This window comes from Puma concolor, chromosome B4 (assembly GCF_028749965.1).
Source record: "Puma concolor isolate L17-30 chromosome B4, mPumCon1.1.hap2, whole genome shotgun sequence".
NCBI classification, from domain to species: domain Eukaryota; kingdom Metazoa; phylum Chordata; class Mammalia; order Carnivora; family Felidae; genus Puma; species Puma concolor.
In genome coordinates this window covers 76,718,377-76,732,291 of record NC_141673.1, presented here as the reverse complement: position 1 = coordinate 76,732,291, position 13,915 = coordinate 76,718,377, and the positions used below count along the sequence as shown (strand labels likewise).

Genomic DNA, 13,915 nt, shown 5'->3' with positions numbered 1-13,915 from the left:
GCTTCCATAACCAAAGTTCCCCTCCTACACTCCAAAATTGATGAAACCAAATATCCTGGAATCACAGGTTTCAATTCAGATCACATGAAAGAAAAATAATTAGGGGGAAAGGTGCAAAATGTCAGGGCTTGGGGATTGCAAACGTGGGGAAGCGATGCCACCTCCTGGTAAGAGATGAGAACGAGCAGGAAAAAAGCCAAATGCAACTAGAGGGATAAACAACTGCGACTTTCCCTTCAAAGCCATCTAGCCGCGCAGCTACAGCCCCTGTAGACTCCGGGATCCGCCCCTCCCGGTGGCTCTGACCACTCCAGGGCGACCTGCGCAACGTGATTGACAGGGCAACAGCCCGGTCCGTTACCTAAACTCGTCACTCCGGAAACAGTGACCGGATCCCTCCGGAAGATCAGGGTCCGGGCTCTCCCAGCATCCTTTGCTTTCCGGCTATGCTCAGTCCTGTCCGGCCAGTCCCGCCTTGCGCGCCCATTTCGAGCCCGAGTTTCAAGCTCGACTTTGCAGGCTCGAGAACCCGGAACAGATTTTCCAGGACTGGGTTCTTGGGCAGTGGCTATGGGGGCAGGAATGGCGCAGCTCGAGGGTTACTACTTCTCGGCTGCCCTGAGCTGTACCTTTTTAGTGTCCTGTCTCCTCTTCTCCGCCTTCAGCCGGGCGCTGCGAGAGCCCTACATGGACGAGATCTTCCACCTGCCGCAGGCGCAGCGCTACTGTGAGGGCCATTTCTCCCTCTCGCAGGTGGGGTCCCCAACCTACCCCCACCCTAGGGCAGGCCAGAGAGGGCTGACCCAGCCCCAGCACTACTTTCTACCCCCCCACCCCCCTTATCCTTTGATCCCTCCGCTCTACCCTTCCAGTTTCGAATTATGAAAGGAACTGGGTAATCTTTTGTTCCTGTCCCTGAGATCTGTGAAATGTTTGTTTAATGAATGAATATAAGCAGATCTGTGTCTCAGGAAGTAATGTTCTGAGAAATTAGCTAATGGAATAATATATTTGCTTTGTCACAAGGTACAACCCAGGCGCACGGTACATTTGTTTCCCTCTTGGTGGCTGGTATTAGCTATCCCAGCTTTTCTTCCCCAATCCCTAGATCAGAGGCATCGGCCTGCCCCCTTGGAAATGTCAGGAAACCTCACTTTAGTTCACCTGTTAAGAGCTTCCCCCAATATTTTGGGTGTGCGATACTGTGGGGAATGGGGGGAATGAGGGGAATCTTCAGCCACCAAGAAGTGACAAGTTACATTAATTCCATTCTTGGTGTTTTTAGGAACCTTCAGTTAACTGGAGAAACTAGCACCCAGTGAGGTGGCATCATGTTTGAAAATATAAAGGCCTATGTAAATATAAAGATAAAAAATAAAGTAGATGTATTATCCTTACTTTTCTGGGGAAGCAATGTGGTTAGAAATATAAAGTCTGTAATTTTTGTGTGGTTATTTACTAGTTATGTGACCTTGAAAAATTTTTGAGCCTCAGGTTACTTCTCTGAGAATGACAATTTTAACAGGATCTACTATAAGATGTGTTGCAGGATTAAATAAAGAGGATTTGGCACAATTCTTGGCTCAGTACATGTTAGCTACCATTATGGAGCCTGTGGTTTGATCTCTTTAAACACTTCTTTCCCTCCAAAACCATCAGAGTTCTAGTCAGTGTTTCCACACTTTAAAATGGGAACATTTGCAGTTTGATCACTAAAATACAGGGTTTCTGAAGGGTAGGTCTTGGAAAATGGAAACTGGTTTTAAGTTGTTGTTGTTTACTGGTTACAGTAAACAGGTACAGAGGCACAGAACAGGTACAGAGGCAAAATATAAGCAAAACTTTTGTTTAGAGGAGATATTTTATCTGCTGAGGACTTACCTAACCACCGTGTCACAGACTAACTTCTCAACATACCTGATCATTGGTAGAGATGTTTTTGAGCTTGACTTCCTTGTGTAGGTCCTGTTAGTATTTCATCTTGTTTTTGCTTCATTGTTGGCCTTTCCTTTTTAAGTGGGATCCCATGATTACTACATTACCCGGCTTATACCTGCTGTCAGTTGGAGTGGTCAAACCTGCCAGTTGGATCTTTGGATGGTCTGAACATGTTGTGTGCTCCATTGGAATGCTCAGATTTGTTAATCTTCTCTTCAGTGTAGGCAACTTCTATTTACTATATTTGCTTTTCCGCAAGGTACAACCCAGACACAAGGTATGTTTCCAAAATAATTTATTGTAAGTTTCTATGTAGTCAGATCCACAATTTTGATAAATCGATTTTATGAGATTTGGTGAAAAGTATCTTGAACACTTAGTCTTTATGTATATTTTGTTAAGATAAAGCAAGTCTCCTACCCCCATTTTAGAATAAGTTTGTATTTAAATACTTGAATGATTTGTAATACTTTGATTTGTGAAACCTAAAATAAATATTTGTGAATCAAATGAGTTCAGTAAATGTTTATGGTGCTTATTATGTGTGGTAGGCACTGAGACTACAGAAATAAATAAGGCATTTTTTTTTCTTTACCAAACTTTTATCTTCCTTAGGGAAGACAGACTTTGAGGAATTGTGAGGTGGATTGCCTAGCTTTGAATTCTGTCCATTTCCAAGTTGTGTTACTTTTAGCAGGTCACCTTTAGTGACCCCTTACTGTATTCTTCTATTAAATGGAAATATAGAATCTACATCAGAGGACTGTTGGAGTACAGGAGATTAATAAAGGGAAGGCATTTGGAATAATGCCTGATAGAATAGTAAGGACTCAATAAATATTAATTATAATAATTAGGTTTCACTTAAATGATTTCAATAGTGTAAATGATGAGAGGGAGATAGGTATAAGACATTATAAGGACTCAGAAGGATTAGAGGAGCACTTATTTTGTAGCCTGAATGGCAGTAAGATGTATGGGTGGCATTGGGTAAGACTTCCCAGAAAAGATGGTATCTGAACTGAATCCCGATGAATAGACAGTACTGTAGGGTGGGGAATGAATCCTGGCAGGAGAAAAAGCATAAGCAAAGGTAGAAAGGAGGTGAGCAACAAGATCATACAGAATTGCTCTTTGGAATCACAAGATGATACAGTACAAGGATGTGAGGCTGGACAAGTGGGTAGGGGTGAAGTCATGAATGCCTTCATATGTCATGGAAAGGATTTTGAACTTGATCTAGTAAGTGATGGCATACAGCTTTTAATTTTAACCAAGAGAATGGCATGGTCTGATTTGGTGATTTAGATTAAGTGGAAGATAAAATTTCAGGAGATAAGAATACTGTCAAAATCTGAAATAGCTTTTGAGAAAGGCCAAAATAAGATATTTAACTTTAGACTGAGACCACTATTTTCAGTAAAAAACCTGTAAATTCATCATGAAACAGTAAGACCATTGGGTATAGTGGTAAAAATGCTATATACATATTTACATTGCCTCTAAAGTTTTGAAGGGAGTATCTTTAAAAGAAATTAAGGATGATGGCTAAATGAATGCTTTTTAGAAGCGCTAAGACTTAGTTCAGGGAAATGAAACTGTGTGCCCTGTGTCCCGTTCATCAACATGTTCCTCATAGAATTTAGTTCACACAATAACTCCTTCATTATTTGTTGAATCATTCAAAGTGTTTTAGAACATAGAGGCTTTGGCATACACATGTGTTGTCTTCATGACTTTCAAACTGATAAATAGAACTAAAAGGTACCAGAAAGCATCCTTACAAATGTATGTTGTGTTTTTGCAAAGCTAGAAATAAGATTAACGTTGAATAATTTTATTTAAGATTAAGGTAGTTTTTGTTTTTTTAATAAATCTCTGTTAGCCCAGCAGAAATAGCATATTTGTTTTATTGTGAAAATAATTGTAAATGTATTTTCTTTTCCTCTTAGGCTGCCTCAAGTATCCAGAGAATCTTGTCAACATTAACATTAGCAGTATTTCCCACACTCTATTTTTTTAACTTCCTTTATTATACAGAAGCAGGATCCATGTTTTTTACTCTTTTTGCCTATTTGATGTGTCTTTATGGAAATCATAAAACTTCAGCTTTGCTTGGATTTTGTGGCTTCATGTTTCGTCAAACTAATATCATCTGGGCTGTCTTCTGCGCAGGAAATATCATTGCACAAAAATTAACAGAAGCTTGGAAAACTGAGCTACAAAAGAAGAAGGAAGAGAGGCTTCCGCCTATTAAAGGACCATTTTCAGAATTCAGGAAAATTCTTCAGTTTCTTTTGGCTTATTCCATGTCCTTTAAGAACTTGAGTGTGCTTTTCCTTTTGACTTGGCCGTACATCCTTCTGGTGTTTCTGTTTTGTGTTTTTGTAGTTGTTAATGGTGGAATTGTTATTGGCGATCGAAGTAGTCATGAAGCCTGTCTACATTTTCCTCAACTCTTCTACTTTTTCTCTTTTACTCTCTTTTTTTCCTTTCCTCACCTATTGTCTCCTGGCAAAATTAGAGCTTTTCTTTCCTTAGTTTGGAAACGTAGAATTCAGTTTTTTATGATCACCTTAGTCTCTCTGTTTTTAGTTTGGAAATTCACTTATGCTCATAAATACTTGCTAGCAGATAACAGACATTATACATTCTATGTATGGAAAAGAGTTTTTCAAAGATATGAAATTATGAAATACTTGTTAGTTCCAGTATATATATTTGCTGGTTGGAGTATAGCTGACTCCTTGAAATCTAAGTCAATTTTCTGGAATTTAATGTTTTTCATATGCTTGTTTACTGTTACAGTACCTCAGAAACTGCTAGAATTTCGTTATTTCATTTTACCTTATGTTATTTATAGGCTTAACATACCTCTACCACCTATATCTAGACTTGTTTGTGAACTAGGCTGCTATGCAGTTGTTAATTTCCTAACTTTTTATGTCTTCCTGAACAAGACTTTTCAGTGGCCAGATAGTCAGGACATTCAGAGATTTATGTGGTAATGTCAGAGATATCTTGAGTTCTAAAAATGGACTTATATAGACTATCTCCACAATGAACAATTGAAGAGGTAAAAATTACGGACTTTGTTTTAGGCACAGTGGTGATCCACAGATCACATCAGATTTTTTGTGTTTTAAACATACATAATAAATCCAAGGAACTGATAAAGAACTGAGAAAAGTTTAAGACTTGCTCCATAAGCCTGAATAGTGGAAAATGAAATTGTTTACAGTTATTTCATGATATCTTTTTGATACTGCTGACCACTCAAAAAGCTTGAAAACATTTTACAGGTACAAGTTTAAGAAAACTGAGCTTTGTAGTACTGAAACTTATTTATGAATTCTCTTCAGAAAGCAATAGCAGACAAGTATTTGAAACATATTGACAAATGATCAGGTAATGTTCTTGATTAAAATATTTCAGTGATTATAATTTGAATCATAAGGCAAAATAGACTCAGATAGTAAATGTTATAAATTAGAGGCTCATCTATGTTTATCTTGGAATTAAGTTGTTAATTTTTGTTAAAAATCTAGAAATGATCAAGCCCTTTCGCTAATTCTTTTTTTAAAAAAATATATTTATTTATTTAAGTAATCTTCATACCTGATGTGGGGCTCAAACTCACGACCCCAAGATCAAGTCACATGCTCTACTGACTAAGCCAGCCAGGTGTCCCCCTTTCACTGATTATTAATATGAAATATATGATGGCCAAAGATAAATTGTGTTGATGATAATACCTTTTAAAAGGGATTTTCGTTCAGAGATACATTAGTGTATTCATTTCTTCTGGTTGCTGTAACAGATAACCACAAACTTGGTAGCTATAAAAATATCTAATTTCTAAAATTAAGGTGTGGCCCGGTTGATTTTTTCTAGAGGCTCTGGGAGAGAATCTGTTCCATGTTCTAGCTTTTGGTGACTGTCTGCAGTCTTTGATTTACAGCTGTGTCACTCCAATCTCTGCCTCTGTCTTCACATGGTCCTCTCTCTCTTATAAGGACAATGTCATTGGGTTAGGGTTTACCTTAATCCAGGATGGTCTTATGCCAAGACCTTTAATTAAATCTACAATGACCCTTTTTCAAAAGTAAGGGCACATTTATAGGTTCCGTGTAGACATCTTTTTGTGGGATACTTTTCACCCACTGAAGTTACCAAAGGATATTTTAGGATAAACTTCATAAAATTTGTAGGAAATAATTTCTTTGCTGAGATATTTTAAATAAAATTACGTCTTCACTAAGAGCTGATTCCAAGGTTACAGAATTACAAAAGTAAGGGTAATTTGGTATTTGATTCCATTATCCAAAATAGAAGTGAAAGGAAGTTTAGAGATCCATTGAGCTAGTCTTATTTTGTAGATTAGGAAGCAACTGTTCAGATAGGAATTTTATATGAGTCTTTAAATTCTGTGTTTACTGTTTCATGTGAATTCACTTGGTTGTCATTCCTTTACAGAAAAGTAGTACTTGGACATGTTTACTTTGATGTGCAAACTTAGAACTGTGAACAGAATTTATCTTTTAATATCATTTTACATTTGTAAACTTTTAAATAACTGTGAACAAATTACTTTATCTTCAATGTTAGATTATGGTTTCTCTGGGTTTTAAACAATGGGTGGATTTGGAAAATATTCTGCATTTGCAAATATAAAATTGTGTAGGTGAAAATTACAGGTATAGTCTTTAGTAATAAGTATAGGGCAGTCTTGTATTCTGTTCAGTACTTAGAAAGTATATTGATTCTCTAGTTGTAACAGTGATTGTTGAGAGATGTTTTTAACAACTCATTTTTTTTTGATAATTAGATAAGAAAACACGAATTATTATCTTATAATGGAGATCTGAGTTCCAGGAAGTCAAAATAAACAACTTTCTTATCTGATACTATTAATGCAAGGCTTTTGTGACTCGGAATATTGTTGAGATGAAAAAACTTCCCCTCTAACCCAGTCTGGCAACATGAGGAAACCATTCTACTCCATATTGGGGGAATCACTGTTCCAGTTCATTTGTAAGTGTTGAATTCCTGCTATTTTAAGAGATTTTTTTGGAGGAAATCCACACTCAGAGGGAAACAGGGTAATCTTCCATGTTTTCCATACAGTATATAAAATACAGTACTTAATACTTTAGAAAAGAATACTGTGAATTAAAAGGTGCTATGGAGCATAGCTTTTAGAAACATCTTAGGTTGCATTTGTGTTTTGAAGATTTTTCAAGAATTATTGGATATGTATTTTGACATTTTTTGAAAATTAAATTGAATTTCTTGATTAAAAGGTAATTATTGAAAAAAAAAAAAGAAGTATTGATAAGCTGGATAGCCTGTGGAGCCTTGTGATTATTGTTAAAGTCTTTAAGTAGGATTATTTTAAAGAATGTCCTAAAAATATTTAGTGCATAAATTTTCTAAGCCTTATAATAAATCTTTTTGAACTGTTTTTAGCTTACATGAAATTCCATAGATACAGAGTATTCCCTTTATATGGTGTTAGTAAGCAGTGTGCTGTGTGTTTCCTCACACACTATTTGTGTTTTCTTTTGTTAGATATCTGGAAATCTTTTTAATATGTCCAACTATGTTTTTAAATTATTTGGAAATACAGTGTTCCTGAGTGTAAATATAGAATGTCATTTTGTCATAAGACAAATTATGTTAGCTGTCTGGCCTCTTCGTCTTCTTAAAGTTATTTCTGGAATGTGCTTAGTCTGTCATGAAGTACATTAATGTAAGTAGCTTAATGCAGTTTATTTCTAACAGATAAATAGCTTAATGTAGTGTACTTCTTGTTTGAATTTAACTGTCACTATTCTTGATATTTTTTTTCTTCATAATCATCTGAAGGTAGGAGAGGAGAAGAAAAGAGATCCTTATTTTTATTATACTGCCTAAATAGTGGACAGTTATTTTAGATAAACATTTAAGTAAAATGTGGAAATAGAAAAATGAATTCACATTGATCAGGTTAGAGAGCATTTATTATCTTTGAGCCAATTAGAATTTCCTTTAGTGAAACAAGAAAAATATCTGGCAAGTAATATGAGAAAGCCTTTTCAAATAGAAATTTAAATATGACATAGAAACCATGGGCTTGTAGAAAAAGCATTTAACATGAAAGTTAGGATTTCTGTATTTGTGACTTTGGATTCAATAAAGCAGGTGGTTTTAAGCATTTGACCTCATTTCAAGTGGAAACAGTATTTGTCCTAACTCTAGTTATTCTAGCCTGTCATGTGTCTAGCCTAATTTCAAACTAATTCAACCTCCACCGTATATCCATAAAGTTCATACATGTATAGTAAATGTGAAGTGTATACTGAATGAAGTTTTTAGTATAGAATGAAGTGAATGTCCTAGAAAAGATATACTATATAACCATAAACCAACCTTAGGAAATAAATCACATGCTTCATAATGAAAACCGTCCTAAACTTTTTTCTGCCTAAATTTTCTGCCTTATTTAAAATTTTTTTTTATTTACTATACTGTTTAATACTTATATTATGTATCTATTTGTAAATATGTTATGTTTTATAGGATGTGATTTCAAAATTATTGCTGTTTTATTTAAAATAAGTAACTCTCAACCATTAAAATATAATAGCAGTAAAACTTCTGATGCTTATTAAACTCTTAAGGGAAAAGAGATTTCAAGCAATTACGAATAATTTGTGTTATTTTAGTTAGGCTGCATTTTACTACTTTAGGAATAAATGTTATTTTTTATTTAGGGTACTTTTTTATGATTTAAATGTTGACAATTAGACAAATATTTGCAATATATTAAAACTTGTATTATAAGAAAGAAGAAAGAAAATTATAATAAAAGTAGATAGATGATATATTTTTTAACACATATCCATGAACCCAATACTAAATTCTTTAACATTTAAAAATTATTTCTAGAGTAAGAAATGTTGCCACAGTGAGAAATCTAATACTGTTACATTTTGCTTATAAAAAATGGGCATTTGGTGAATTTAATGTTAATTTGAGCCCAGTACATCACCATCAGGCAAAAAGAAATATGGTATTTTTCTGAGGAGATAAATATTAAGCATTGTATTGATTTTTTGCACACTGACTGAAACTTTTCTGATGATTCAGTTCAGCTGAACTGTGTTGGGGGTGGGAAGGCACGTACAAAATGAGAAAGAGAGGGAGGAAAAGTAATGGTAACTAACAATTGCTGTCATTTATTGAGCACCTAGAGTGTTCAGGGCATTATGTGGACTGATTTATAAATATCGTCTCATTTGATCCTCATATTTGTATGGGGCAGATACTGATTTCTCTTTAACCGCTGGAGAAGCTAAAATCATGCAGACCAGGCAAGTCGCCCAAAGTCCGCATCGTCACTGAAGAACATTGATTGGCCTTACTCCCAAACCTGTGAGTTTTTAATTGATACTCTGCCTCACTGTGAAAGTTTTTCATTAAGAGAAGTAAAATATGGAGAGCTGGTCATCTGTCTTTACTGTGCATTAACCAGAACATTCATGGCATATTATTGTTTGTATTGGATTTTGTATTGTAATAGTCATTTTTTAAAATGCTAGCAGCTGTTTAAAAGAGCATGAACAGATAGTTATGTTGTAAGAGAAATGGCTAAAAGATTAGAGACAATGTTTAACTTGGAGAATTAGAGATTCTACAACTTGATAGGCTTTCATAATTGAAGAATAATTATTTGGAAGAAGGATTGGACTAGTCTTCATTCCCTGAAGTGTATATCAAGGGCCAACAGATTTCAACTGATAAAAAAATGTACATTTTCTGTTTAGTCTCTGTGGGGAATGGATCCAGAAAAAAGTAAGTTTCCCCTCTCGTTGGAGGCAAGATTTCTATTTATCAGGAATGCTTCAAAAGTGATTGAGATAGTAAGTAGAGTAAAATGTTTTTAAGATGCTTCATAACCCGGTGATTTGAAATTCATGTTTGTTACAACTGACCTTTTTTTCATGAACTGATAAGTCGTGGTGAAGTATTTCTGGTGACTTGCATGCTGTCTCTAATATATTTTAAATTTCTGAACAAAAATTGTACTTCTAATTCTGTTACCTTGTCTTAGAAATAAATTTGAGATACACAATTTAGTAGAGGTATTTTTATCTGTAATGTTTAAGAGTACTGCTAATATAGTATTAAATTTGTTTTCTATTTTTTTAAATCCCCTTTACATTCGTGAAGAGAATGTGCTTCTATTTGAAAAGGATGTTCCTCTTAATGATAAATAGGGCAAGCACTATCTATAAAATGTTTTTAAATGCAGTATCCACTAGGTGGTGATATTGTACTACATTTCTGAGTGTTCTAGTAATTAAACTTTCTTAATAGTCTGAATTTACTTTTCTTATAGTTTTAAGTTTTGAACTGCAAAGTAATTTATAGTTATCCATGTTTATTTATTATGTTGTTAGGATATTTTCTAAATTCTGTGAAGCTAAAGTAAATGTAAAAAACAATCATTTTTGTGTTTTGTAATCCTGTATTAAGTGATTTAATCTAACATATCTTCCTGTATGACATTTTTTACTTCATATGGCATAGACAAGATCTTTTCCCATATCAGTGAAGGATGATGGTGAAAAATTTGGAAACTCCTCTATTTCATTGTATTGGCCAGTGTTATAAGTGCTTTACCCACATTATTTATGCCTCATAACAACCCTGTGAGATCAGTACTGTTTTTAATATCTCCAATCTATACATGAAGAAACTGAGTGTAGGAGATTAAATATTTTTCCCAAGATTGCAAAATAACTGGCTGAGCAGGGATTCACATCTAGGCAGGGTGACTCCAGAATCCACGTTAACTGCTATCAACTGATTGGGGGAAGGGAGAAGACATGGATTCTACCCTCAAATTCATAGCATTTCAGAAAGAAAAATAAACCTGAGGAGTGTAGTTATACTCCCTGATTTTATAAGTCAGGATTGTGAGGCCCCCACTAATTTGGCTATCCCAGAGGCACATAATCTTCCATCTGCCATATTACCTTCCATTTTCTGGAGGGAAAAAACAAACCAAAAAACCCTCAGGATTGGAGTCTTAGCCATAGTTACACTGAAATAAAGACCTTTGTTTCAATTAGATAATTCCAGCTACCAAAGGCAGGAGCATAGTTGTTTGAAAATTATTACTTAGTTTCTCTGAAGAGACTTTTATTTGGAAGCAAATTGTTAGTCAAACATGATATACTTTGGGAATTTTAAAAAAATTTTGACTGGAAAAAATCTTTTAAAAAATTTATAAATATATGTTATATATAGATGCTTTTAAGTTTTATATTTTGTTAGATAACTGTTCTGTAAAATTATATTGTGGGTTTATGTCATTTAAAACTGATTTTTAAGTAAATCTATTTCTAAGAATAAAATACTTCTGTTTTCCGTTTTAAAAAGTTTGTTCAGATATCATGGTTTCACATTGCTTGTAAATAAATTCAGTTTTATAATATTTTATAATTTATTGTGTCTAACATACTCTCTAATTCTAACCTGGATGCTAGTGGCTCATTGTACTACTATCAGTTTTCCTTGTCTACCATCCACCAATCCTACCTTTGTTAGTCTTGAACTAGTAGAGCTGAATTATATATATGTGTGTGTATATATATATATATATTAATTTTTTTAATGTTTATTTATTATTTGAGAGACAGAGACAGAGCGTGAGCAGGGGCGGAGCAGAGAGAGGGGAAGACACAGAATCTGAAACAGGCTCCAGGCTGTGAGCTGTCAGCACAGAGCCCAACGCGGGGTTCAAACTCACAGACTGTGAGATCATGACCTGAGCTGAAGTCGGATGCTAACCGACTGAGCCACCCAGGCGCCCCTCTTAATGTTTATTCTTGAGGGAGAGAGAGAGAGACAGAGTGTGAATAGGGGAGGAGCAGAGAGAGAGGGAGACACAGAATCTGAAGCAGGCTCTAGGCTCTGAGCTGTCAGCACAGAGTCCGATGTGGGGCTCGAACTCACAGACCGTGAGATCATGACCTGAGCCGAAGTTGGATACTTAACCGACTGAGCCACCCAGGCGCCCTTGAATACTATATATTTTTAAATTTTTTTTTTGAGAGAGGGAGACAAAGTGTGAATGGGGGAGGGGCAGAGAAAGAGAGGGAGACAGAGAATCTGAAACAGGCTCCAGGCTCTGAGCTGTCAGGCCAGAGCCAACAGGGGCTTGAACTCAAGAAAGGGGAGATCTTGACCTAGGCTGAAGTTGGATGCTTAAACACCTGAGCCACCCAGCTGCCCCAGAACTGAATAATTGTAAGCATCTGTAATGAGTGCTTAAATAAGTATATAATCTTCCTTTTATTCTCATAGTAATGGAAGGCAGTTAAATGCTGGATGGTCACCTTGAACTTGTAGAGGTTTGGGTTTCATTGTTAGTCTAGGACTTTAGAAAGCCCAGAGTGTTTTCCAAGGACTTTTAACTTGGCAGGACTAAAACCCCAAATTTTGACCCCTTGTGTTAAAGAGAAGAGATCCCTGTTCTGTGTTTTAGATGCCCAGTTCTTGCTTTCCACTGGGCTTCTTAAGTTTCTCCTATTTATATATGTCAGCCAGACACAGGTTTGGGGGTTCCTTCTTTATGTCTCCCTCCTTCCAGGATTTCCCCTCTTAATTTATAGCCATCTTAACACTATCCTCTCATGCCTCAAGCCAGTGCTGTTGCAGCTTCCTGGCCTCAGAAAAAGTCACACAAACATGGATCTCACCCAGTGAGATGTTCCAATTATCAAATCCTATCCAGTTCCTGCCTGCTTTTGTTTGCTCTTTAGTGCTTGTATAAATACATTTTTTTTTTCCGTTTTCAGTTTATCAATCTGCAGAAGAGTCAATAAGATAAAGTTCCTCTGCTATTACCTAACTGCCCAGGAGTTTTGTCTTGATTATAGTTGCCATGTATTATGTATATAGTCTTTCTGTTTATGGACAAAGAAGTTGGGGTGTTACTTTTGCTTTGAAGAACTTAACAAGAGTTTCTAAAAATTGGTGGGGGTATTGTCTGAGCTGTCAGCACAGAGCCTGACATGGGGCTGGAATTCACAAACTGTGAGATCATGACCTGAGCAGATGTCAGACGCTTAACCGACTGAGCTACCCAAATTTGTAAAAATTTGTATTAAATCCAACAGCTATTTGAAGGTCCCTTATATAAGAATGATATCAAAAACCTGAAAGTGACTAATCTATTCCAGATAAGAGTAACTCACCTTTTAATTGGGGGTAATTAATGCAAAGTATAGGATAATCACTAAGGAGGAGTCTAAAGCTAGGGAGTTTACTTGGAAATAGAAATTATACCTGACTGAAAGGACAAAGAAAAATTTCATGGGAAAATTAGCCTTTGAGACTATACTTGCTGGGGACGGATAAAGACATTGTGAAAAACATTCCAGGCAGCATAAAGGGGCATGGATAGAAATTGCACAGTAAAACTTTGGCACTTGAGTAGTAGGTAATGATAACTGACCAGTATTAATGGAATGCTTGCTATGTACTAGGCATTGGTCTAAGTCTTAAATATGGATTAATTTAAGTCTCATAACTGTGAGGCAAATGCGATTATCCCCATTTTATTGATGAGGAAAGTGAGGTACAGGAAGTTGAAACCTTGCAAACTTAGGAAGAGTGGCTCCAGGACCACTTGCCCTTTTATGCAAAGTGCTACACTAATTCCAAACTTGTGTAATCTGACAACCTATACTTCAAAGGAGTTGAGATTATTTTTATATAAAAAATAGGTAGAAAATGTTCTGCTATATGCAATGAGGAGCAAAGAGAACACACATCCTATAAGCAGACCCTATGATAAGTGGGGCTGAAGAAAAATAGCTATTATTTGAGAAAGGATGTCCAGAAGATGAAGAGGAAGGGAATTGCTCTGTAGTCCCTCCTCAGATCCTGTTATACATGGTACAGAGACTAGGGAGGACATTCT

At 35.7% G+C, this 13,915-nt stretch overlaps 1 protein-coding gene across 1 annotated transcript; it reads left to right on the top strand.

Annotated features, from left to right (window-relative positions):
• The first annotated feature begins 418 nt into the window (after positions 1 to 418).
• Positions 419 to 10,054, top strand: LOC112867665 (dol-P-Glc:Glc(2)Man(9)GlcNAc(2)-PP-Dol alpha-1,2-glucosyltransferase A). The gene is made up of 3 exons (XM_025930666.2): positions 419 to 753; positions 2,018 to 2,215; positions 3,891 to 10,054. Exons 1-3 carry the CDS (start codon positions 571 to 573, stop codon positions 4,944 to 4,946), a joined length of 1,437 nt encoding a protein of 478 aa, XP_025786451.1. The 5' UTR covers positions 419 to 570; the 3' UTR covers positions 4,947 to 10,054.
• The last annotated feature ends 3,861 nt before the right edge of the window (positions 10,055 to 13,915 follow it).

What these genes read in the sequence shown, in the direction of transcription:
- LOC112867665 (XM_025930666.2), top strand. Translation starts at nt 571, where the DNA reads ATGGGGGCAGGAATGGCGCAGCTCGAGGGTTACTACTTCTCGGCTGCC. An exon ending in GCCATTTCTCCCTCTCGCAG is followed by an intron (nt 754 to 2,017) that starts GTGGGGTCCCCA and finishes TTCCTTTTTAAG; the next exon opens with TGGGATCCCATGATTACTAC. An exon ending in AGGTACAACCCAGACACAAG is followed by an intron (nt 2,216 to 3,890) that starts GTATGTTTCCAA and finishes TTTTCCTCTTAG; the next exon opens with GCTGCCTCAAGTATCCAGAG.